Genomic DNA, 23,899 nt, shown 5'->3' on the forward strand with positions numbered 1-23,899 from the left:
GTGGCACCCGTGTCCAAAAGGAGTTTTGGCTACTGGGGTCATGTAAGCAAACACTGGCCTCACCCTACAGCAGGGAGGAGAAGAAGAGGATGAAGAAGAGGAGACGGGAGTGAGCAGTGTGAAGAGGAAACCTGGGAGTTGAGGAGGTGAGACGGGACCGAGCTTTGCAGATTCCCCGCCGGGGAAGAAGCCAGGAATTAGGGGAGAGAGCACAGGGAGGGGGGCAGAGAGAGGCCATCAAATGATGAGAATGGTGACTGCAGGTAGTGGGGGAGAAAAGTGAGGAAAACCACTGGAGCTGTGTCCCAGTAAATCCGTGGTATGTATTGAGCCCCTTCTGTGGGCAGAGCACTGTTCAAAGCTCTTGGGAAAGTGCATTCCAACAAAGTTGGTAGCCACAATCCCGGCCCTCAAGGAATTTACAAGGGGCAGGGGTTGCAGCTCAATTTCCTGGGTTCTTTCTTCAAGGATGTCTTCTGCTGCTGCACCCTCAGTGCCCAGCCCCCTCTCTGACGTGTTTAAACTGGGGGGCGGGGGGGGGCATCCTGATTCCTCTCGGGTGGCCATCTCTGGGCCCAAGGACACCTATTCCCTTGCAGGCAGTTAAGGTGAGACCCGAAAGGAGAATGTTCAGGGGGTGGAGCAGCTAATGAGTCTGGAGACTGGAACACGTAGCGGGCAACAGATGCCAATTTTCCGATGCCCAAGGTGAGTGGGGGTGGGCTTCGACTGCAACGAGAGTAGACTCAAGAAAGCGTTTGCCGACTCTAAGGGAAATGGTGGCATTTGGTTGTCGTCTTCCCCTCCAAGGAGATGTCCAAGGCCCCGAAATCGAGACGCAGCTCTTCTCTGAGCTGAAACGAATCCTGTTGAGGCTGAATTATGAAGAAGGATGAACACGTATCCATATACATTATATACATATAAGAAGATGTGACTGACAGTAAGAATCACCTCTGAGTGATTACGTAGATCCGGGAAGTGCCCACCAATACCATCAACCTATCGATGGTATTTATTGAGCGTTTACTGTGTGCAAAGCTCTGTTCTAAGCACTTGGGAGAGAACAACACAACAGAGTTGGTAGATGCAATCCCTGCCCACAAGGAGCTTACAATCTGGAGAGGGAGACGGACATTAAAATTACCAATCAATGGTATTTTTTGAGCCTTTACTGTGTGCAGAGCCCTGTACTAAGCGCTTGGGAGAATACAATACAAATGAGTCGGTAGGCACGATCCCTGACCACAAGGCACTTAGAGTTTAGAGGTGGAGAGAGACATTCAGATAATCAATCGCAGTCAGCCAATAGTATTTATTGAGCTCTTACTGTGTGCAGAGCACTATACTAAGCGCTTGGGAGAGTACACTATGACAATATAACAGATATATTCCCTGCCCACAACAAGCTAACAGCCTAAAGGGGGAGACAGGCATTAATACAAATAAACAAATTACAGATACGTTTTACATAAGTATTCTGGGGCTGGGAGGGAGGGATGAATAAAGGGAGCAAATGAGGGCAATGCAGAAGGGAGTGGGAGAAGAGGAAAGGAGGGTTGAGTCAGGGAAGGCCTCTTGGAGGAGATGTGTCTTCAATAAGGCTTTGAATGGGGGGGGAGAGTAATTACCTGTCAGCAAGAGTCCTTGACTCATTCATTCTTTCATTCATTCATTCATTCAATCATGTTTATTGAGCACTTTCTGTGTGCAGAACACTGTACTAAGCACTTGGGCTGGTACAATGCAGCACAGTTGCTAGATATGATCCCTGCCCGTAATGTCCTGCCCCCATTCTGTCTCCTGGACAAGGCTCACTCTACCAACCCTTATTTACTCCCCTGTCACGATGCCCAAAGAAGGTAATAGTAATAATAATAATAATGGTATTTGCTAAGCGCTTACTATGTGCCAGGCACTGTTCTGAGCGCTGGGATAGATACAAGATAATGGGGTTGGACACAGCCCTGCTCCCATATAGGGCTCACTTCTATTTGCAGAAGAGGGAACGGAGTCACAGAGAAGTAAAGTGACTTGCCCAAGGTCACACAGCAGACATTCATTCCTTCATTAAATCATATTTATTGAGCACTTACTGTGTGCAGAGCACTGTACTAAGCGCTTGGGAAGTACAAGTTGGCAACATATAGGGACGGTCCCTACCCAACAGTGGGCTCACAGTCTAGGAGGGGGAGACAGAGAACAAAACAAAACATATTAACAGAATAAAGTAAATAGAATAAATATGTACAAGTAAAATAAATAGAGTAATAAATCCATACAAACATATATACATATATACAGGTGCTGTGGGGAAGGGAAGGAGGTAAGGCGGGGGAGATGGAGAGGGGGAGGAGGGGGAGAGGAAGGAGGGGGCTCAGTCTGGGAAGTCCTCCTGGAGGAGGTGATGGAGACATGTGATGGAGCCAGGATTAGAACCCGTGATCTTCCTACTTCCCTTCCCATGCTCTGTGGGCACAACTCTACCCATGGTATACAGATGAACTCAATAGTGCTCAGGGAGGGAATGTCTCTTCATTACCATCAGGGGTTTTAATAGGAGTCGCTAAGGGATTTGGCTCCAAACTCAACTCAGAGGAGGTAGACATTAATATAAATAAATAAACATCTGTTAGATGTGTGTTGGCCTGAATTATTCTGGTAACTACTTCAATAATATATTTCTCTTAGACTAAGCCGAGTCCGTCACAACCCCCCACAACTAACAATCATTAATGAATCAATATCTAAATAGTATTTATTAGGTGTTTTCCACATTACAGAATAGAAGCAAAAGGAACTTAATTTCTCAATCAATCAATCAATTGTGTTTATTGAGCGCTTACTGTGTGCAGAGCACTGTACTAAGCGCTTGGGAAGTACAAGTTGGCAACATATAGAGGCAGTCCCTACCCAACAGTGGGCTCACAGTCTAGAAGGGGGAGACAATTTCTCAGTCAATCAATGGCATTTACTACACAGGGCACTGAACAAAGCTCTTGGGAGAGGACAATGTAGTTGGAGAGAAGGGGACAAGCCAGAATTATTTACAAATCGTTCAATGGAAGCAGTAAGAAGAACCAAGACATAACTGGCATTGCCAAGAAAATGGCAAGATGATGAAATGGAAACGAAATGAAAAATTCATAGACTATTCAGGTCTATCTTTGCAAAAATGCTCATGATAGCTGTTGGTTTGCTAGGCGCTGGGGAAGTGGAAATGAATTGGGGATAGCTTTATGGAGTAGCTGGGAATTGCAGGAAGGTGGCAACTGAACATTACATGAATGAATAAAGTGATAATCCATCAATCCAAGATACTATTAAATGTCACTGTGCAGAGCACTGTACTAAGCACTTGGGAGAGTACAGTAGAGGCAAAAGACCCCACCTGAAAACATTTACGTTGTCCAAGTTTCTCCTCTTTACCGAGCTGCAACTCCTCCAGCCCCCGTGGAAAGCCTCAGTTGTCAGCCAGGCTCCCTGGCAGGTAAGCTCACTTCTCCCCTTAATTAATAAGGACAGAAGTTCAGAGGGTGGGTTTTTTGTAAGATAAATGTGTATTTCTGGACAATCAGTCAATCAGTTGCATTTATTGAGCGCTTATTATGTGCAGAGCACTGTACTAAGCCCTTGGGAAAGTACAGCACAACAGAGTTGGGAGACACGTTCCCTGCCGATAACGAGGTTATGAGTCTTGATATTTGAGCAGCTGATTAGCTCTCTCCCCTCACCTTATCCTACTCTTAACTTACTTTACTATTTTCCCTATCCCTAATCTATTGTAATATCTGTTTCCACTGTAGCCTGCAAGCTCCTTGTTGGCAGGGATCATGCCTCTTAAACTCTGTTGGTTGGTAGTGGCAGGGAGTATGTCCATTTATTGTTGCATTGTACTTTCCCAAGCGCTTAGTACCATACTCTGCACACAATAAGTGCTCAATAAATACCATTTGAAAAAAACATGAAGAACTTTTCCTTACTCCTCTCTCCCAAACCCCCCAGCTCGCAAACTTCACTCTTTTCCAATCAACCTACTTTCTGGGTCTTCTTCTCAGCTCTTTCATCTCTCAACCTGTAGCTCACCCCGTCCCTTCTGCCTGGAACATCCTCCCCCTTCACATCTAGCATATCACCGCTCTCTCCATCTTCAAAGCCCTACTAAATCACATCTCCTCCAGGAAGCCTTCCCTGATGAATCTTTCATATCCCCACCTTATTTCCCCCAGGACTGCCACTTCAGAATTTTAAAATCCCTCTGCCCTATGAAATCCCTCAGAACTGAACTCACCTAGACTTCATTACAAATTGATCATATTTTTCTTTGAGACCAATTGTGCCCTGTCTTGGAAGGTGATAGAGATAATAATGATGATTAGGATCATAATAATAGACTGTATCTACCTCAGTGCAAGGCACATAGTAAGTGCTTGACAAATACCACAATTATTATGATGATTAGTGTGACAAAATCCATTAAGTACCTAAAAGAACTCCTGTAGTAAATCCTGGGTTGAATTTCTATGCACTGATTAAGACATTGCCCTGGCCTACAAGGGACCCACAATTTGAGATTTATATCTAGAACTTTGTGTGATTGATAGACAGAAGAGCGTAAAGCATTCAGTAATTCATTAATGGAAAAATATTTAAAAGCAGAGGCGGCTGATGAGATGGTAGGGCCAGAAAAGTGGGGGAGAATGAAGTAGGAAAGGCTACCTGGAGGGGGGTGGCTGTATGTTGTCTCTATCTCTCCTGCCAGGTGGAGGCTTGGAGATCAGTATTGATTAGCTGTTTGACTGCATGCTCTTCTCGGAAACCAATTCTCCCCCAACACACACACGCGCGCGCACACACACACACACACACACGCTATTGTGCGAGGGCTCTTCATCAGTTCCCTAGTGTTTGACAGGGCAATCTCTTCCCTCCCCTTTCATCTCCACCTCTCCTACCTCCCAGGCACCCCCTTGGTGAAGTTCTGCTCGAGAAGTTCCCTGGAGCAATGGAAAGGGAAGTATGTCGTCACGGCTGGGCCGGAGAGAGGCTAGGCCTGACAACCAGAGGCCCGGTGGCCCGGCGGCCCAGTCCCCTCTTCAGCGCCCCAATCACCTCCCGGTTCCTCAGGCTGTAGATGAGGGGGTTGAGCATGGGCGTCAGGACCGTGTAGAAGACGGACACCGCCTTGTCGTGGCTGGGGGCCCGGTAGCTCTGGGGCCGCAGGTAGATGAACATGGCCGCCCCGTAGAAGAGGGAGACGGCAGCCAGGTGGGAGGAGCAGGTGGCCAGGGACTTGTGGCGGGCCTGGGCCGAGCGCATGCGCAGCACCGCCGCCAGGATGAGGCCGTAGGACACGACGATGATGGAGAAGGGGAGGAGGAGCATGAAGACGCAGCAGGCGAACAACAAGGAGTCGAAGAGTGAGGTGTCGGCGCAGGCCAGCTTCAGCAGGACAGGCACCTCACAGAAGAAGTGGTCAACCTCCCGGGACGCACAGTAGGGAAAGCTCATGGCGGCTATCACCTGGATGATCCCGTCCAGCGTCCCAAAGGTCCAGGAAGCACCAGCAATCTGCAGACAGACCCTCCGGCTCATGAGAATCGGATAGCGCAGGGGGTGACTGATGGCTGTGTAGCGGTCGTAGGCCATGAGGCCCAACAGGAGCCCCTCAGAGCCCACCATGGAGACAAACAGGCCAATCTGGAGGCCACAGCCCACGAAGGAGATAGTCTTCTTGCCCGACAGGAAGTTGGTGGCCATCTTGGGCACGATGGTGCAGACCAGAGTCAGGTCCATGAGGGAGAGCTGACTGAGAAAGAAGTACATGGGGGTGTGGAGCCGGGGATCCGTGTGAATGAGGAGGAGAAGGAGGACATTCCCAACCACAGCTACCACGAAGACCACCATGATTCCACTGAAGAGCGCCAGGTGGGCTCGGCTACTGGAAAAGATGCCAAGTAAGATGAAGTTCCCCCCGGATGACAGGTTTGCCCACTGTCCCATGGTTCAGGTGCTGGTGGTTACTTGGGGATACAGAGAGGGAAAATGTTGAGAAAAGAACGGGACTTTAGGAATCCGGAAACCTGCGTTCCAGTCTCTGCTCTCTTATTCACTTGTGGTAATCTGCGTCCCTACGAGAAAAAGATTAGCAGGGATGAGCAAACGAGCAGGGCCCTACACCATCAATCAATAAATGATATTTACTGAGCTTTTACTGTGTGCAAAACACCGTTCTGAACGCTTGGGCGGGTACAGTGCAACAGAGTTGGTAAACACGTTCCCTGCCAATGAGCTTACAATCTGTAGTGCACGTCACTAGCATGATAAATGAAGTCTAAGGACTGAGCCTCATCCAATACCATCGTTCCTTATGACAAATCACAGGGACAAGGGAACTAAGGAGTCACACTTATCCAAAGTTCACTCACCTCCTGACATGTGGAAGGGATTTTGGACCCCCCCAAATTCCTAAAGCCTCCCATTAAACAATCCATCAATCAAGGGTATTTGCTGAGCATCAACAGTGAGCAGAGCTTTATACCAAGCGCTTAGGAGAGTACATTCTCTCATCCACCAACTCTATCCCTGTGCCTCACCAATCTTGCTGTCATCAGGCACACGATCAGTGTTACGGTCTCAACATCCTGCTGGTTACCCGAGAAAATGGCACAAGGCTAATATGCTTCCCTTTTCCTGACATTGGTCCATCACAGGGGTTCTTGTTTAGTGAAGTGGAAAAAGCACTTTCTACGAGATGACCCTGCTTCCCAGTGTTTTTTCTGAAGAAACGATCAGTCCGGGTCTCCCTACTCCTCAAGAGCCTCCAATGGTTGTCCCTCCACCTGTGCGTCAAACAGAAATTCCTGCACGTAATCACCTTGCCCGCTCCTACCTTACCTCGCTGCTCTCCTACGACAGCACAGCCAGTATCATATTTATTGAGCACTTACTGTGTGCAAAGCATAGTACTATGCACTTGTGAGAGGACAATATAACAGATTGGTAGACACATTCCCTGCCCCTGTAAGCTCACAGTCTAGAGGGGGAGAGAGACATTAATAGAAAAAACTAAATTATGGCTATGTACCTAAGTGCCATGGGGTTGAGGGAGGAGTGAATAAAGGGAGCATATCAGAGCTACACAGAAGGGAGTGGGAAAAGAGGAAATGAGGGCTTAGGGAGGGCCTCTTGGAGGAGATGTGCCTTCAGTAAGACTTTGAAAGGGGGGAGAGGGATTGTCTGCTGGACATGAAAAGGGAGGGTGTTCCAGGCCAGAAGCAGGACGCGGGTGAGAGGTTGGCGGTGAGACAGATGAGATCAAGGTACAGTGAGTATGTTGGCATCAGAGGAACAAAGTGTGCAGGCTGGGTTGTAGCAGGAGAGGGAGGAGGGGGCAAGGTGATTGAGTGTTTTAAAGCCTAGGGTGAGGAGTTTCCGCTTGATGCCGAGGTGGAGGGGCAATCACTGGAGGTCCTTGAGGAGTGGGGAAACACAGACTGAATGTTTTTGTAGAAAAATAATCTGAGCAGCAGAGTGAAGTACGGACTGTCGTGGGGAGAGACAGGAAGCAGGGAGGGTAGCAAGGAGGCTAATACGTTACTCAAGGAGGGATAGCATAAGTGCTTAAATTAAAGTGGTAACAGTTCAGGAGGAGGGGAAAGGAAGGATTTCAGTGATGTGAAGATTGTACTGACAGGATTTAGTGGTCTACTGAATATGTTGGTTGAATGAGAGAGAGGAGTCAAAGACAGCAACAAGGTTACGGGCTTCAGAGACAGGAAGGTTGGTGGTACTGTCTACCGTGATGGGAAAATCAAGAGGACAGGGTTTGGGTGGGAAGATAAAGAGTTCTGTTTTGGACATGTTCAGTTTGAGGTAGCGGGACATTCAAGTAGAGATGTCTTGAAGGCAGGAGGAAATGTGAGACTGCAGAGAAGGAGAGAGATCAGGGCTTGAGATGTAGACTTGGGAATCATCTGCCTAGAGGTGATAGGTAAAGCCGTGGGAGGGAGGGAGTTCTTCAAGGGAGTGGGTGTAGATGGAGAATAGAAGGGGACCCAGAACTGAGCCCTGAAGGACTTCCCCGGTAAGGGGATGGGAGGCAGAGGAGGAGCCCGTGAAAGAGACGAGAATGAGTGGCCAGAGAGATAAGAGGAGAACCAGGAGAGGGCAGAACCCTGTCAGTGAAGCCGCAGTTGGATAATGCTTCCAGGAGAAGGGGATGGTCGACAGTGTTGAAGGCAGCTGAGAGGTCAAGAGGAGCCCGCACACTTTGCTCCTCTAACGCCAACCAATCGCTGAACTTCGATCTCATCTATCTTGCGGCTGACCCCTTGTCCACCTCCTGCCTCTGGCCTGGAACTCTCTTCTCCCTTCATACCTAAAAGTCCACCATTCTCCTCACCTTTAAAACACTGCAAAAATTGCATCTCTTCCAAGAGGCCTTCCCCAATTAAGCCCTTTATTTCATTCCTCCTCCTCCTCCTCTGCTTCAGTTATGCACTTGTCTGTGTACCTCTTAAGCACTTTGACACTGCCCCCAGCCCACCAGCAGAAAGTATCTGCCTACTTTACTATTTCCCCTATTCATCTTCTATTTTAATGTCTGTCTCCCACTGTAGACCGTGAGCTGCTTGCGGAAGGGGATCACATCAATTTTATTGTACATTTCCAGAACACTTATAGCAAGTGCTCAGTAAATACCCTGATTGATTGATTGATTTGATCGTATTTACCAACTGGATAGAATTGGACTCTCCCAAGCACTGAGTAAAGTACAGAGATTTAATTATTGGAGAAAGCTGCTCTCTGTTTCCATACAATCACCTCTCTCTCGCGGGCTAGAAGGTCAATTAGCACCTCACCTTTCCCTTCTTATGGAATAAGCTCTACTGCTCTCTCTGTCCCTGGTCTTTACATTCTCCACTCTGGAATCCAGACTGGACCCATTTCAGAGTGATGGATGGAGAGAGGGGAGAGAGGCTAATAGCCAGGCAAATAGGCAGAGAGACTGAGTCTCAGAAGGGAGGGAAGGAACCAGGAGGGAAGACTAACTGGATAGGCAGAAGAATAGAGAATCTGAGAGACGGGCAGCCAGAAAATAAACCCTCAGCTGATAGATGTAAAAACCAATAGAGAAACCAAAAGGGAGAAAAAAAAAGATATGCAGGTTAAGGGTGGCCTACTGTAAAATGTACAGAACTGAGAGTCAGGAGACCCAGGTACTAATCCAAACTCTGCCACTGACCTGTTGTGAGACCTGGGACAAGTTACTTAAACTCTCTGGGCCTCAGTTTCCTCATCTGTTAAAAGGAGTTAAGATGCTAAGGAGTTACCCTCTACTTTTTTGATATCGAACCACGAGTGTGACAAGGACTCTGTGCTGAGTACAGTGCTTGGTGCATAGTAGATGCTTAACTAGTTACCATAAAAAGAGAAGCAGAAATCAGCCAAGACAGACAAACAGCCCGAGAAAGGGTCCCTGGACAGCAAAACAAGGACTGATGGAAAGAAAGAGGAATGGACAGATGCAAATGAAGCATAGTATTTATTCAGTGACACCACCTGACAAGTATTGTGATAGAAACAATAAAAGTTGATTGGACACAGTCCCTGTCCCACTTGAAGTTCACAGACTGAGAGAGAGTGCGGACATTTAATCCCCACTTAACAGATGAGGATAGTGAGGCACTGAGAAGTTCAGTGATTTAACCAAGGTCACAAAGGAGGCAAGAGGCAGAATGAGGATGATAGGTCAGGTCTCCTTTCTCCCAGGTCTGTGCTCTTTCCAGTAGACCTGGCTGCTTCTCTGCTCTCCTCTCCTCCCTCCTCATCTTCTTCTTCCCTCTTCTTGGCCCCTCCTTTCTCCTTCCCCAGCTCCCTTCTCTCAAACATCAAAAAATCCCCATCTCCATGGTGGGCAGTATTAGCGTGAAGCTTAAGAAGATGCCAATCCTCGGAGAGCCCAGACTTTGGTCCCCAACTCACCCTCCTCTGCTGGACCAAAGCTCCGCTCTCAACTCCCCGCTCCCTCGCTTCTCAGAGGCCGAGGGCCCTGAAGAACCATGTCGGGGAGCGAGACGCCCAGTCCGGGGTGGGGAAACCGCCCTCTAGGCCGGACCAAGACGGGTCCGAGATGCAGGTGCCCGCTAGGACAGCCGCAGGGCCTGGGTTGCAGGATGTCGTCTGCTGCCGCACCCTCAGAGCCCAGCACCTTCTTCAAGGTGCTTAAATGAGAGACGGCATTCCAAGGCTCCCCTGGCAGCCGTCTCCGAGCCCAAGGACACTAGCTCCCTTGCGGGCAATTAAGGCGAGACCCAAAAGGAGAAGGCTCAGTAGGCAGAGCAACTAATGAATCTGAGACTAGAACGCTGAGGGGGTAGTGGATACCAATTTTCCAATGCCCAACGTGCGTGGGAGTGGGCTTTGACTGCGACAAGTGGGAGTTAGAGTGCACACGAATAAACATTTGCAGACTCAGGGAAATGGTGGAATTTAGTTGTCGTCTTCTCTTCCCAAGAGATGGCTAATTCCTAGAACTCAACACAGGGCTCTTTTCTGAGCAGAAATGAATCCTGTTGAAACTAAAATTATGCAGAAGGATGTGCATGAATGTATATATATATATATATATATATATATATAGAAGGAGTTGTGACTGACGGTGAAATTCATCTATGAGTGAGTGACTGCATGGATCCAGACAGTTCCCTCCATTACTGTCAATCAATCAATCAAGCAATAGGATTTTTTTGACTGTTTACTGTATGCTGAGCACTGTCATCAAAGCTTGGGAGAGTACAATGCAAAAGAGTTGTTAGACGTTAATTACAGATATGTACAAAAGTATGTAAGTGGGGCTGAAGATGGAGTGAATAATAGGTACAAATCCAAGTGCAAGGGAGACAGGGAGGGAGAGGGAGTGGGGGAAATGAACGTGCAGTTGGAAAAGGTCTCTTAGAGAACGTGGGATTTTAATAAGGCTTTGAAGGTGGGGAGAGTGATCATCTGTTGGATATGAAGGGGGAGGGAGTTTCAGACCAAAGGGCGGGCAAGGGCGAGGGCCAGAGGTGAGATACACCAGAACGAGGTACAGTGAATAGGTTGGCGTTAGAGTATGTGTTCATTCATTCAATCGTATTTATTGAGCGCTTACTGCTTGCAGAGTACGGTACTAAGTGCTTGGGAGAGCACAATGCAACAACAAACAGACACATTCCCTGCCCACATCAAGTACACAGTCTCGAAGGACGAGCCTACAGACTCAGAGTAGTGATGTGTGCAGGCTGGGTTGTAGTAGGGAATCAGTGAGGTAAGATAGGAAGGAGCAAGGTGATCGAGGGCTTTAAAGCCAATGGTAAGGAGTTTGTGTTTGATGTGGTAGAGGATGGACAACCACTGAAGAGTCTCTAGGAGTGGGGAGACACGGAGTGAACAGTTTTATAGGGAAATGATCTGGGCAGCAGGGTGAAGTATGGAATGAAATGCAGAAAATAGGAAGCTGGGAGGGCAGCATGGAGGCAGAAGCAGTAATCAAGGTGGGCTAAAATAATTGCTTGGATCAACGTGGTAGCACTATGGATGGAGAGGAAAGAGTGGATTTTAGCGATGTTTGAAGGTTGAACTGACATGATTTGGTGACAGATTGAATACTTGGGTTGAATGAGAGAGATGAGTTGAGGATAATGCCAAGGTTATGGCCCTGGAAGACAGACAGGATGGTGGGGCTGTCTAAGTGATGGGAAAGTCAGGGGAGAACAGGGTTTGGGTGGGAATCAACCTACATATCAGGCAAAAACTCCTCACCCTGGGCTTCAAGGCTCTCCATCACCTCGTCCCCTCCTACCTCACCTCCCTTCTCTCCTTCTACAGCCCAGCCCACACCCTCTGCTCCTCTGCTTCTAATCTCCTCACCGTGCCTCGTTCTCGCCTGTCCCGCCATCGACCCCCGGCCCACGTCATCCCCCTGGCCTGGAATGCCCTCTCTCCACACATCCGCCAAGCTGGCTCTCTTCCTCCCTTCAAGGCCGTACTGAGAGCTCACCTCCTCCAGGAGGCCTTCCCAGACTGAGTCCCCTCCTTCCTCTCCCCCACCTCCCCCTCCTCATCCCCCCCGCCTTACCTCCTTCCCCTCCCCACAGCACCTGTATATATGTATATATGTTTGTACATATTTATTACTTTATTTATTTATTTTATTTGTACATATTTATTCTGTTTATTTTATTTTGTTAATATGTTTTGTTCTCTGTCTCCCCCTTTTAGACTGTGAGCCCACTGTTGGGTAGGGACCGTCTCTATATGTTGCCAACTTGTACTTCCCAAGCGCTTAGTACAGTGCTCTGCAAACAGTAAGCGCTCAATAAATACAATTGAATGAATGAATGAATAAATAAATAAATGAATGAATGGGAAGATAAGGAGTTCTGTTCTGGACAGGTGAAGTTGAAGGCGTCAGTCAGACATCCAGGCAGAGATGTCTTGAAAGCAGGAAGAAATGTGAGATTGTAGAGGAGAGCGATCAGGGCTGGAGAGGCAGATTTGGGAATCATCCACATAACAGTCGGTAGTTTGAAGCCATGGGAGCTGATGAGTTCTCTAAAGGAGTGGGTGTAAATGGAAAACAGAAAGGGACCCACAACTGGGCCTTGAGAGTCTCCCACAATTAGCAGGTGGGAGGCAGAGAGGGAGCCTGCAAAAGAAACTGAGACTGAACAGCCAGAGTGATAGGAGGAGAACCAGGAGAGGACAGCGTCAGTGAAGTCGAGGTTGGATAATGTTTCCAGGAGAATGGGTGTGGTCGACAGTGTCGAAGGCAGCTGAGAGGTAGAGGAGGATTAGGATGGAGTAGAGGCTGTGGAATTTGGCAAGAAGGAGATCACTGATGACCTTTGATAGGGCAGTTTCCGTGGAGAGAAGGGGCCGGAAGCCATATTGGAGAGGGTGAAGAAGAGAATTGGAGGAGCAGAAGCGGAGGCAGTGGGTGTAGACAACTCCCTCAGAGAGTTTGGAAAGGAATGGTAGAGGGAGATGGGGCAGTAATTGGAGGGGATGGTGGGGTCATGGGAGGGTTTTTTTTTTAGAATGGGGAGATAGGGGCATGTTTGAAAGCAGTGGGGAAGAAGTCATTGGAGACTGAACACTTGAAGATGGCAGTCAGGGAGGAAAGAAAGGAGTGGGTGGGTGTTTCGTTAAGGTGCGAAGGGATGGGGTCGGAGGCACAGGTGGAGGGGATGGCTTTTGAGCGGAGGCAGGAGATATCATCTTGAGATACCGCTGGGAACGACAGGAGTCAAAGATGTTGCAAGAGGAGGAAGGGACTGGAGAGCAGCAGGGGAGATTTTAGGGAGATAATAATAATAATGCCATTTATTAAGCGCTTACCAGGTGCAAAGCACTGCTCTAAACGCTGGGGAGGTTACAAGGTGATCAGGTTGTCCCACGGGGGGGCTCACAGTTTTAATCCCCATTCTACAGATGAGGTAACTGAGGCCCAGAGAAGTGAAGTGACTTGCCCAAAGTCACACAGCTGACAATTGGCAGAGCCAGGATTTGAACCCATGACCTCTGACTCCAAAGCCCGTGCTCTTTCCACTGAGCCACGCTGCTTCTCGAGATCACACCTAATGTTTCCAATTTTCTTAACAGAGTATGGGGCCAAGTCCTTAGGGGCAAGAGATTGGGGGTGACGGGGGGACAACTGGTTTGAGGAGGGAGCTCAATGTCTGAAACAACTGATGAGGCCTACGGGCATGGGAATCAATAAGGATGGAGAAATAATGTTACAGAGGAGAAGGCAGAGTTAGAGCAGACGAGAATGAAGTCAAGATGGACAAGGACAGCATGTTGTCTGGATTTCCACCAGCAGCTCTCTGTGGCTTGTGCACAGGAGAGAAGGAAGTGGACTGAGGAGGTGATTGAGGACTGTGGGTTAGTGGTACGGGATGGGCGAAGGGAGAGGGGAGAGAATGAGTTGAGTTCAGTAGAGAGGTCGGTGCTGAGGGCGTCAATTTGTGCATCAAGGCAAGGTAGTGGGCAGAAGATGCATCACTGGAAACTTCCAGGTGGATATTGAAATCCTCAGGGATCTGTGTAGGGCCGGAGAAAGAGAGAAGGAATGTGAAAAAGGAATCAGAAAGGTTCATAATGTTGGAGGTGGGTCTTGGGGGTGGTAGATGACCGCGACTAGCAATTGGAGTGGGGGGGTGGAGTGGGCTTCAAAGAGACAGTCATTCTGTAGCAGTTTCATACATCACAATTCATGTACTCGGCTATTTAAACCATCATCAGTTCACCTATCCATCTTTCCATTCTCGTTCAGTAAGCGCTTACTGTGTGCAGAGCTTGGGAAAGTACAATACCACGATAAATGGTGACATTCCCTGACCACAGCGAGCTCCTTTTCTCCTATCTGGAAATTATGTTTTACCTATCTCTCCTGCCACGTGGAGGTTTGGAGATCAGTATTAAGCAGCTGATTGACTGTGCTCTTCTCAAGACCAATTCCTTTCCTCCCTACTCCTTCCTCCCCCATTAATCATGCAGGGGGGCTCCATCAGTTCCTTAGAATTTGACAGGGCAATCTCACCCCTTCTCCTTCTGTCTCCTCCCCTCCCACTTCCAAGGCGCTCCTTCGGTGAAGAGTGGGTGGGTTCTGCTCCGAGGGTTTCCTGGAGCAGCGGGAAAGGGAAGCATGCCTTCATGGCCGGGCCAGGGGGAGGCTAGGCCTGACAACTGGAGGCCTGGTGGCCCAGCGGCCCAGGCCCCTCCTCAGCGCTCCCATCACCTCCCGGTTCCTCAGGCTGTAGATGAGGGGGTTGAGCATGGGCGTCAGGACCGTGTAGAAGACGGACACCGCCTTGTCGTGGCTGGGAACCCAGAGGCGCTTGGGCCGCAGGTAGCTGAACATGGCCGCCCCGTAGAAGAGGGAGACGGCAGCCAGGTGGGAGGAGCAGGTGGCCAGGGCCTTGCGGCGGGCCTGGGCCGAGTGCATGCGCAGCACCGCCGCCAGGATGAGGCCGTAGGACACGACGATGATGGAGAAGGGGAGGAGAAGCATGAAGACACAGCAGGCGAACGACAAGGAGTCGAAGAGTGAGGTGTCGGCACAGGCCAGCTTCAGCAGGACGGTCACCTCACAGAAGAAGTGGTCAACCTCCCGGGATGCACAGTAGGGAAAGCTCATGGCGGCTATCACCTGGATGATCCCGTCCAGCATCCCAAAAGTCCAGGAAGCACCAGCAATCTGCAGACAGACCCTCCGGCTCATGAGAATCGGATAGCGCAGGGGGTGACTGATGGCTATGTAGCGGTCGTAGGCCATGAGGCCCAACAGGAGCCCCTCAGAGCCCACCATGGAGACAAACAGGCCAATCTGGAGGCCACAGCCCACGAAGGAGATAGTCTTCTTGCCCGACAGGAAGTTGGTGGCCATCTTGGGCACGATGGTGCAGACCAGAGTCAGGTCCATGAGGGAGAGCTGACTGAGAAAGAAGTACATGGGGGTGTGGAGCCGGGGATCCGTGTGAATGAGGAGGAGAAGGAGGACATTCCCAACCACAGCTACCACGAAGACCACCATGATTCCACTGAAGAGCGCCAGGTGGGCTCGGCTACTGGAAAAGATGCCAAGTAAGATGAAGTTCCCCCCGGATGACAGGTTTGCCCACTGTCCCATGGTTCAGGTGCTGGTGGTTACTTGGGGATACGGAGAGGGAAAATGTTGAGAAAAGAACGGGACTTTAGGAATCCAGAAACCTGAGTTCCAGTCTCTGCTCTCTTATTCGCTTGCGGTAATCTGCGTCCCTATGAGAAAAAGATTAGCAGAGATGAGAAAACGAGCAGGGCCCTACACCATCAATCAATAAATGATATTTCCTGAGCTCTTACTGTGTGCAAAACACCGTTCTGAACGCTTGGGCAGGTACAGTGCAACAGAGTTGGTAAACACGTTCCCTGCCCATGAGCTTACAATCTGTAGTGCACGTCACTAGCATGATAAATGAAGTCTAAGGACTGAGCCTCATCCAATACCATCGTTCCTTATGACAAATGATGAAGATGAGGGAACTAAGAGGTCACACTTATCCAAAGTTCACTCACCTCCTGACATGTGGAAGGGATTTTGGACCCCCCCAAATTCCTAAAGGCTCCCATTAAACAATCCATCAATCAAGGGTATTTGCTGAGCGTCAACAGTGAGCAGAGCTTTATACCAAGCGCTTAGGAGAGTACATTCTCTCATCCACCAACTCTATCCCTGTGCCTCACCAATCTTGCTGTCATCAGGCACACGATCAGTGTTACGGTCTCAACATCCTGCTGGTTACCCGAGAAAATGGCACAAGGCTAATATGCTTCCCTTTTCCTGACATTGGTCCATCACAGGGGTTCTTGTTTAGTGAAGTGGAAAAAGCACTTTCTACGAGATGACCCTGCTTCCCAATGTTTTTTCTGAAGAAACGATCAGTCCGGGTCTCCCTACTCCTCAAGAGCCTCCAATGGTTGTCCCTCCACCTGTGCATCAAACAGAAATTCCTGCACGTAATCACCTTGCCCGCTCCTACCTTACCTCGCTGCTCTCCTACGACAGCACAGCCAGTATCATATTTATTGAGCACTAACTGTGTGCAAAGCATAGTATTATGCACTTGTGAGAGTACAATATAACAGATTGGTAGACACATTCCCTGCCCCTGTAAGCTCACAGTCTAGAGGGGGAGAGAGACATTAATAGAAAATACTATATTATTGATATGTACCTAAGTGCCGTGGGGTTGAGGGAGGAGTGAATAAGGGGAGCACATCAGAGCTACACAGAAGGGAGTGGGAAAAGAGGAAATGAGGGCTTAGGGAGGGCCTCTTGGAGGAGATGTGCCTTCAGTAAGACTTTGAAAGGGGGGAGAGGGATTGTCTGCTGGATATGAAAAAGGAGGGTGTTCCAGACCAGAAGCAGGATGCAGGTGAGAGGTTGGCGGTGAGACAGATGAGATCAAGGTACAGTGAGTATGTTGGCATCAGAGGAACGAAGTGTGCAGGCTGGGTTGTAGCGGGAGAGTAGCAAGGAGAGGTAGGAGGGGGCAAGGTGATTGAGCGTTTTAAAGCCTAGGGTGAGGAGTTTCCGCTTGATGCCGAGGTGGAGGGGCAATCACTGGAGGTCCTTGAGGAGTGGGGAAACACAGACTGAATGTTTTTGTAGAAAAATAATCTGAGCAGCAGAGTGAAGTACGGACTGTCGTGGGGAGAGACAGGAGGCAGGGAGGGTAGCAAGGAGGCTAATACGTTACTCAAGGAGAGATAGCATAAGTGTTTAAATTAAAGTGGTAACAGTTCAGGAGGAGGGGAAAGGATGGATTTCAATGATGTGAAGATTGTACTGACAGGATTTAGTGATCTATTGAATATGTTGGTTGAATGAGAGAGAGGAATCAAAGACAACAACTAGGTTACGGGCTTCAGAGACAGGAAGGTTGGTGGTACTGTCGACAGTGATGGGAAAATCAAGAGGACGGGGTTTGGGTGGGAAGATAAGGAGTTCTGTTTTGGACATGTTCAGTTTGAGGTAGCGGGACATTCAAGTAGGGATGTCTTGAAGGCAGGAGGAAATGTGAGACTGCAGAGAAGGAGAGAGATCAGGGCTGGAGATGTAGACTTGGGAATCATCTGCCTAGAGGTGATAGGTAAAGCCGTGGGAGGGAGGGAGTTCTTCAAGGGAGTGGGTGTAGATGGAGAATAGAAGGGGACCCAGAACTGAGCCCTGGAGGACATCCCCAGTTAGGGGATGGGAGGCAGAGGAGGAGCCCGTGAAAGAGACTGAGAATGAGTGGCCAGAGAGATAAGAGGAGAACCAGGAGAGGGCAGAACCCTGTCAGTGAAGCCGCGGTTGGATAATGCTTCCAGGAGAAGGGGGTGGTCGACAGTGTTGAAGGCAGCTGAGAGGTCAAGAGGAGCCTGCACACTTTGCTCCTCTAACGCCAATCAATCGCTGAACTTCGATCTCATCTATCTCGCGGCTGACCCCTTGTCCACCTCCTGCCTCTGGCCTGGAGCTCTCTTCTCCCTTCATACCTAAAAGTCCACCATTCTCCTCACCTTTAAAACACTGCAAAAATTGCATCTCTTCCAAGAGGCCTTCCCCAATTAAGCCCTTTATTTCATTCCTCCTCCTCCGCTTCAGTTATGCACTTGTCTGTGTACCTCTTAAGCACTTTAACACCCCCCCCCAGCCCCCCAGCAGAAAGTATTTGCCTACTTTACTATTTCCCCTATTCATCTTCTATTTTAACGTCTGTCTCCCACTGTAGACCGTGAGCTGCTTGCGGAAGGGGATCACATCAATTTTATTGTACATTTCCAGAACGCTTAAAGCAAGTGCTCAGTAAATACCCCGACTGATTGATTGATTTGATCGTATTTACCAACTGGATAGAATTGGACTCTCCCAAGCACTGAGTACAGTACAGAGATTTAATTATTGGAGAAAGCTACTCTCCGTTTCCATACAATCACCTCTCTCTAGCGGGCTAGAAGGCCAGTTAGTACCTCACCTTTCCCTTCTTCCTATGGAATAAGCTCTACTGCTCTCTCTGCCTCTCTCTGTCCCTGGTCTTTCTCTACATTCTCCACTCTGGAATCCAGACTGGACCCATTTCAGAGTGATGGATGGAGAGAGGGGAGAGAGGCTAATAGTCAGGCAAATAGGCAGAGGGACTGAGTCTCAGAAGGGAGGGAAGGAACCAGGAGGGAAGACGAACTGGATAGGCAGAAGAATAGAGAATCTGAGAGACAGGCAGCCAGAAAATAAACCCTCAGCAGATAGATGTAAAAACCGATAGAGAAACCAAAAGGTGGGGGAAAAAAGATATGCAGGTTAAGGGTGGTCTAGTGTAAAACGTACAGAACTGAGAGTCAGAAGACCCAGGTACTAATCCAAACTCTGCCACTGACCTGTTGTGAGACCTGGGACAAGTTACTTAAACTCTTTGGGTCTCAGTTTCCTCATCTGTTAAAAGGAGTTAAGATGCTAAGGAGTTACCCTCTACTTTTTTGCTATCGAACCCCGAGTGCGACAAGGACTCTGTGCTGAGTACAGTGCCTGGTGCATAGTAAATGCTTAATGAATACATGATTAACTAGCTACCATAAAAACAGAAGCAGAAATCAGCCGAGACAGACAAACAGCCCGAGAAAGCGTCCCTGGACAGCAAAAGAAAGAAAGAAAGAGGAATGGACAGATGCAAATGAAGCATAGTATTTATTCAGTGTTTGCTACCTGACAAGCATTGTGATAGAAACAATAAAAGTAGATTGGACAAAGTCCCTGGCCCACTTGAAGTTCACAGACTAAGAGAGAGTGCGGACATATAATCCCCACTTAACAGATGAGGATAGTGAGGCACTGAGAAGTTCAGTGATTTAACCAAGGTCACAAAGAAGGCAAGAGGCAGAATGAGGATGATGGGTCAGGTCTCCTTTCTCCCAGGTCTGTGCTCTTTCCAGTAGACCTGGCTGCTTCTCTGCTCTCCTCTCCTCCCTCCTCATCTTCCTCTTCCCTCTTCTTGGCCCCTCCTTTCTCCTTCCCCAGCTCTCTCCTCTCAAGCATCAAAAACTCCCCATCTCCATGGTGGGCAGTACTAGCTTGAAGCTTAAGAAGATGCCAATCCTCGGAGAGCCCAGATTTTGGTCCCCAACTCACCCTCCTCTGCTGGACCAAAGCTCCGCTCTCAACTCCCCACTCCCTCGGTTCTCAGAGGCCGAGGGCCCTGAAGAACCATGTCGGGGAGCGAGACGCCCAGTCCGGGGTGGGGAAACCGCCCTCTAGGCCGGACCAAGACGGGTCCGAGATGCAGGTGCCCACTAGGACAGCCGCAGGGCCTGGGTTGCAGGATGTCATTTGCTGCCGCACCCTCAGAGCCCAGCACCTTCTTCAAGGTGCTTAAATGAGAGACGGCATTCCAAGTCCCCCCTGGCAGCCATCTCCAAGCCCAAGGACACTAGCTCCCTTGCGGGCAATTAAGGCGTGACCCAAAAGGAGAAGGCTCAGTGGGCAGAGCAACTAATGAATCTGGAGACTAGAACGCTGAGGGGGTAGTGGATACTAATTTTCCAATGCCCAACGTGCGTGGGAGTGGGCTTTGACTGCGACAAGCGGGACTTAGAGTACACACGAATAAACATTTGCAGACTCAGAGAAATGGTGGAATTTAGTTGTTATCTTCTCTTCCCAAGAGATTCCTAGAACTCAACACAGGGCTCTTTTCTGAGCAGAAATGAATCCTGTTGAAGCTAAAATTATGCAGAAGGATGTGCATGAATGTATATATATATATATAGAAGGAGCTGTGACTGACGGTGAAATTCATCTATGAGTGAGTGACTGCATGGATCCAGACAGTTCCCTCCATTACTGTCAATCAATCAATCAAGCAATAGGATTTTTTTGACTGTTTACTGTATGCTGAGCACTGTCATCAAAGCTTGGGAGAGTACAATGCAAAAGAGTTGTTAGACGTTAATTACAGATATGTACAAAAGTATGTAAGTGGGGCTGAAGATGGAGTGAATAATAGGTACAAATCCAAGTGCAAGGGAGACAGGGAGGGAGAGGGAGTGGGGGAAATGAACGTGCAGTTGGGGAAGGTCTCTTGGAGAACATGGGATTTTAATAAGGCTTTGAAGGTGGGGAGAGTGATCATCTGTTGGATATGAAGGGGGAGGGAGTTTCAGACCAAAGGGCGGGCAAGGGCGAGGGCCAGAGGTGAGATACACGAGAACGAGGTACAGTGAATAGGTTGGCGTTAGAGTATGTGTTCATTCATTCAATCGTATTTATTGAGCGCTTACTGCTTGCAGAGTACGGTACTAAGTGCTTGGGAGAGCACAATACAACAACAAACAGACACATTCCCTGCCCACATCAAGTACACAGTCTCGAAGGACGAGCCTACAGTCTCACAGAAGTGATGTGTGCAGGCTGGATTGTAGTAGGGAATCAGTGAGGTAAGATAGGAAGGAGCAAGGTGATCGAGGGCTTTAAAGCCAATGGTAAGGAGTTTGTGTTTGATGTGGTAGAGGATGGACAACCACTGAAGAGTCTCTAGGAGTGGGGAGACACGGAGTGAACAGTTTTATAGGGAAATGATCTGGGCAGCAGGGTGAAGTATGGAATGAAATGCAGAAAATAGGAAGCTGGGAGGGCAGCATGGAGGCAGAAGCAGTAATCAAGGTGGGCTAAAATAATTGCTTGGATCAACGTGGTAGCACTATGGATGGAGAGGAAAGAGTGGATTTTAGCGATGTTTGAAGGTTGAACTGACATGATTTGGTGACAGATTGAATACTTGGGTTGAATGAGAGAGATGAGTTGAGGATAATGCCAAGGTTATGGCCCTGGAAGACAGACAGGATGGTGGGGCTGTCTAAGTGATGGGAAAGTCAGGGGAGAACAGGGTTTGGGTGGGAATCAACCTACATATCAGGCAAAAACTCCTCACCCTGGGCTTCAAGGCTCTCCATCCCCTCACCCCCTCCTACCTCACCTCCCTTCTCTCCTTCTACAGCCCAGACCACACCCTCTGCTCCTCTGCTTCTAATCTCCTCACCGTGCCTCGTTCTCACCTGTCCCGCCATCGACCCCCGGCCCACGTCATCCCCCTGGCCTGGAATGCCCTCCCTCCACACATCCGCCAAGCTGGCTCTCTTCCTCCCTTCAAGGCCGTACTGAGAGCTCACCTCCTCCAGGAGGCCTTCCCAGACTGAGTCCCCTCCTTCCTCTCCCCCACCTCCCCCTCCTCATCCCCCCCGCCTTACCTCCTTCCCCTCCCCACAGCACCTGTATATATGTATATATGTTTGTACATATTTATTACTCTATTTATTTATTTATTCTTTTTGTACATATTTATTCTGTTTATTTTATTTTGTTAATATGTTTTGTTCTCTGTCTCCCCCTTCTAGACTGTGAGCCCACTGTTGGGTAGGGACCGTCTCTATATGTTGCCAACTTGTACTTCCCAAGCGCTTAGTACAGTGCTCTGCAAACAGTAAGCGCTCAATAAATACAATTGAATGAATGAATGAATAAATAAATAAATGAATGAATGGGAAGATAAGGAGTTCTGTTCTGGACAGGTGAAGTTGAAGGCATCAGTCAGACATCCAGGCAGAGATGTCTTGAAAGCAGGAAGAAATGTGAGATTGTAGAGGAGAGCGATCAGGGCTGGAGAGGCAGATTTGGGAATCATCCACATAACAGTCGGTAGTTTGAAGCCATGGGAGCTGATGAGTTCTCTAAAGGAGTGGGTGTAAATGGAAAACAGAAAGGGACCCACAACTGGGCCTTGAGAGTCTCCCACAATTAGCAGGTGGGAGGCAGAGAGGGAGCCTGCAAAAGAAACTGAGACTGAACAGCCAGAGTGATAGGAGGAGAACCAGGAGAGGACAGCGTCAGTGAAGTCGAGGTTGGATAATGTTTCCAGGAGAATGGGTGTGGTCGACAGTGTCGAAGGCAGCTGAGAGGTAGAGGAGGATTAGGATGGAGTAGAGGCCGTGGAATTTGGCAAGAAGGAGATCACTGATGACCTTTGAGAGGGCAGTTTCCGTGGAGAGAAGGGGCCGGAAGCCATATTGGAGAGGGTGAAGAAGAGAATTGGAGGAGCAGAAGCGGAGGCAGTGGGTGTAGACAACTCCCTCAGAGAGTTTGGAAAGGAATGGTAGAGGGAGATGGGGCAGTAATTGGAGGGGATGGTGGGGTCATGGGAGGGTTTTTTTTTTTAGAATGGGGAGATAGGGGCATGTTTGAAAGCAGTGGGGAAGAAGTCATTGGAGACTGAACAGTTGAAGATGGCAGTCAGGGAGGAAAGAAAGGAGGGGGTGGGTGTTTCGTTAAGGTGCGAAGGGATGGGGTCGGAGGCACAGGTGGAGGGGATGGCTTTTGAGCAGAGGCAGGAGTTATCATCTTCAGATACCGCTGGGAACGACAGGAGTCAAAGATGTTGCAAGAGGAGGAAGGGACTGGAGAGCAGCAGGGGAGATTTTAGGGAGATAATAATAATAATGCCATTTATTAAGCGCTTACCAGGTGCAAAGCACTGCTCTAACTGATGGGGAGGTTACAAGGTGATCAGGTTGTCCCACGGGGGCCTCACAGTTTTAATCCCCATTTTACAGATGAGGTAACTGAGGCCCAGAGAAGTGAAGTGACTTGCCCAAAGTCACATAGCTGACAATTGGCGGAGTCGGGATTTGAACCCATGACCTCTGACTCCTAAGCCCGTGATCTTTCCACTGAGCCACGCTGCTTCTTGAGATCACACCTAATGTTTCCAATTTTCTTAACAGAGTATGGGGCCAAGTCCTTAGGGGCAAGAGATTGGGGGTGACGGGGGGACAACTGGTTTGAGGAGGGAGCTCAATGTCTGAAACAACTGATGAGGCCTACGGGCATGGGAATCAATAAGGATGGAGAAATAATGTTGCAGAGGAGAAGGCAGAGTTAGAGCAGACGAGAATGAAGTCAAGATGGACAAGGACAGCCTGATGTCTGGATTTCCACCAGCAGCACTCCGTGGCTTGTGCACAGGAGAGAAGGAAGTGGACTGAGGAGGTGATTGAGGACTGTGGGTTAGTGGTACGAGATGGGCGAAGGGAGAGGGGAGAGAATGAGTTGAGTTCAGTAGAGAGGTCGGTGTTGAGGGCGTCAATTTGTGCATCAAGGCAAGGTAGTGGGCAGCAGATGCATCACTGGAAACTTCCAGGTGGATATTGAAATCCTCAGGGATCTGTGTAGGGCCGGAGAAAGAGAGAAGGAATGTGAAAAAGGAATCAGAAAGGTTCATAATGTTGGAGGTGGGTCTTGGGGGTGGTAGATGACCGCGACTAGCAATTGGAGTGGGGGGGTGGA

General features: G+C 49.0%; 2 protein-coding genes across 2 annotated transcripts; both read right to left on the reverse strand.

The window, feature by feature from the left end:
- Window positions 1–5,025: 5,025 nt before the first annotated feature.
- LOC119947896 (olfactory receptor 56-like) lies at window positions 5,026–6,003 on the reverse strand. The gene has a single exon (XM_038769548.1). The coding sequence runs from the start codon at window positions 6,001–6,003 to the stop codon at window positions 5,026–5,028; it is 978 nt and encodes a 325-aa protein (XP_038625476.1).
- An 8,695-nt stretch (window positions 6,004–14,698) lies between these two features.
- Window positions 14,699–15,676, reverse strand: LOC119947897 (olfactory receptor 56-like). The gene has a single exon (XM_038769549.1). The coding sequence runs from the start codon at window positions 15,674–15,676 to the stop codon at window positions 14,699–14,701; it is 978 nt and encodes a 325-aa protein (XP_038625477.1).
- Window positions 15,677–23,899: the final 8,223 nt, after the last annotated feature.

The sequence above is a fragment of the Tachyglossus aculeatus genome, chromosome X4 (genome assembly GCF_015852505.1).
Source record: "Tachyglossus aculeatus isolate mTacAcu1 chromosome X4, mTacAcu1.pri, whole genome shotgun sequence".
NCBI lineage: Eukaryota > Metazoa > Chordata > Mammalia > Monotremata > Tachyglossidae > Tachyglossus > Tachyglossus aculeatus.

Excerpts from the sequence above, each read along its gene's own strand:
- LOC119947896 (XM_038769548.1), bottom strand. The coding sequence starts at position 6,003 with ATGGGACAGTGGGCAAACCTGTCATCCGGGGGGAACTTCATCTTACTT.
- LOC119947897 (XM_038769549.1), bottom strand. The coding sequence starts at position 15,676 with ATGGGACAGTGGGCAAACCTGTCATCCGGGGGGAACTTCATCTTACTT.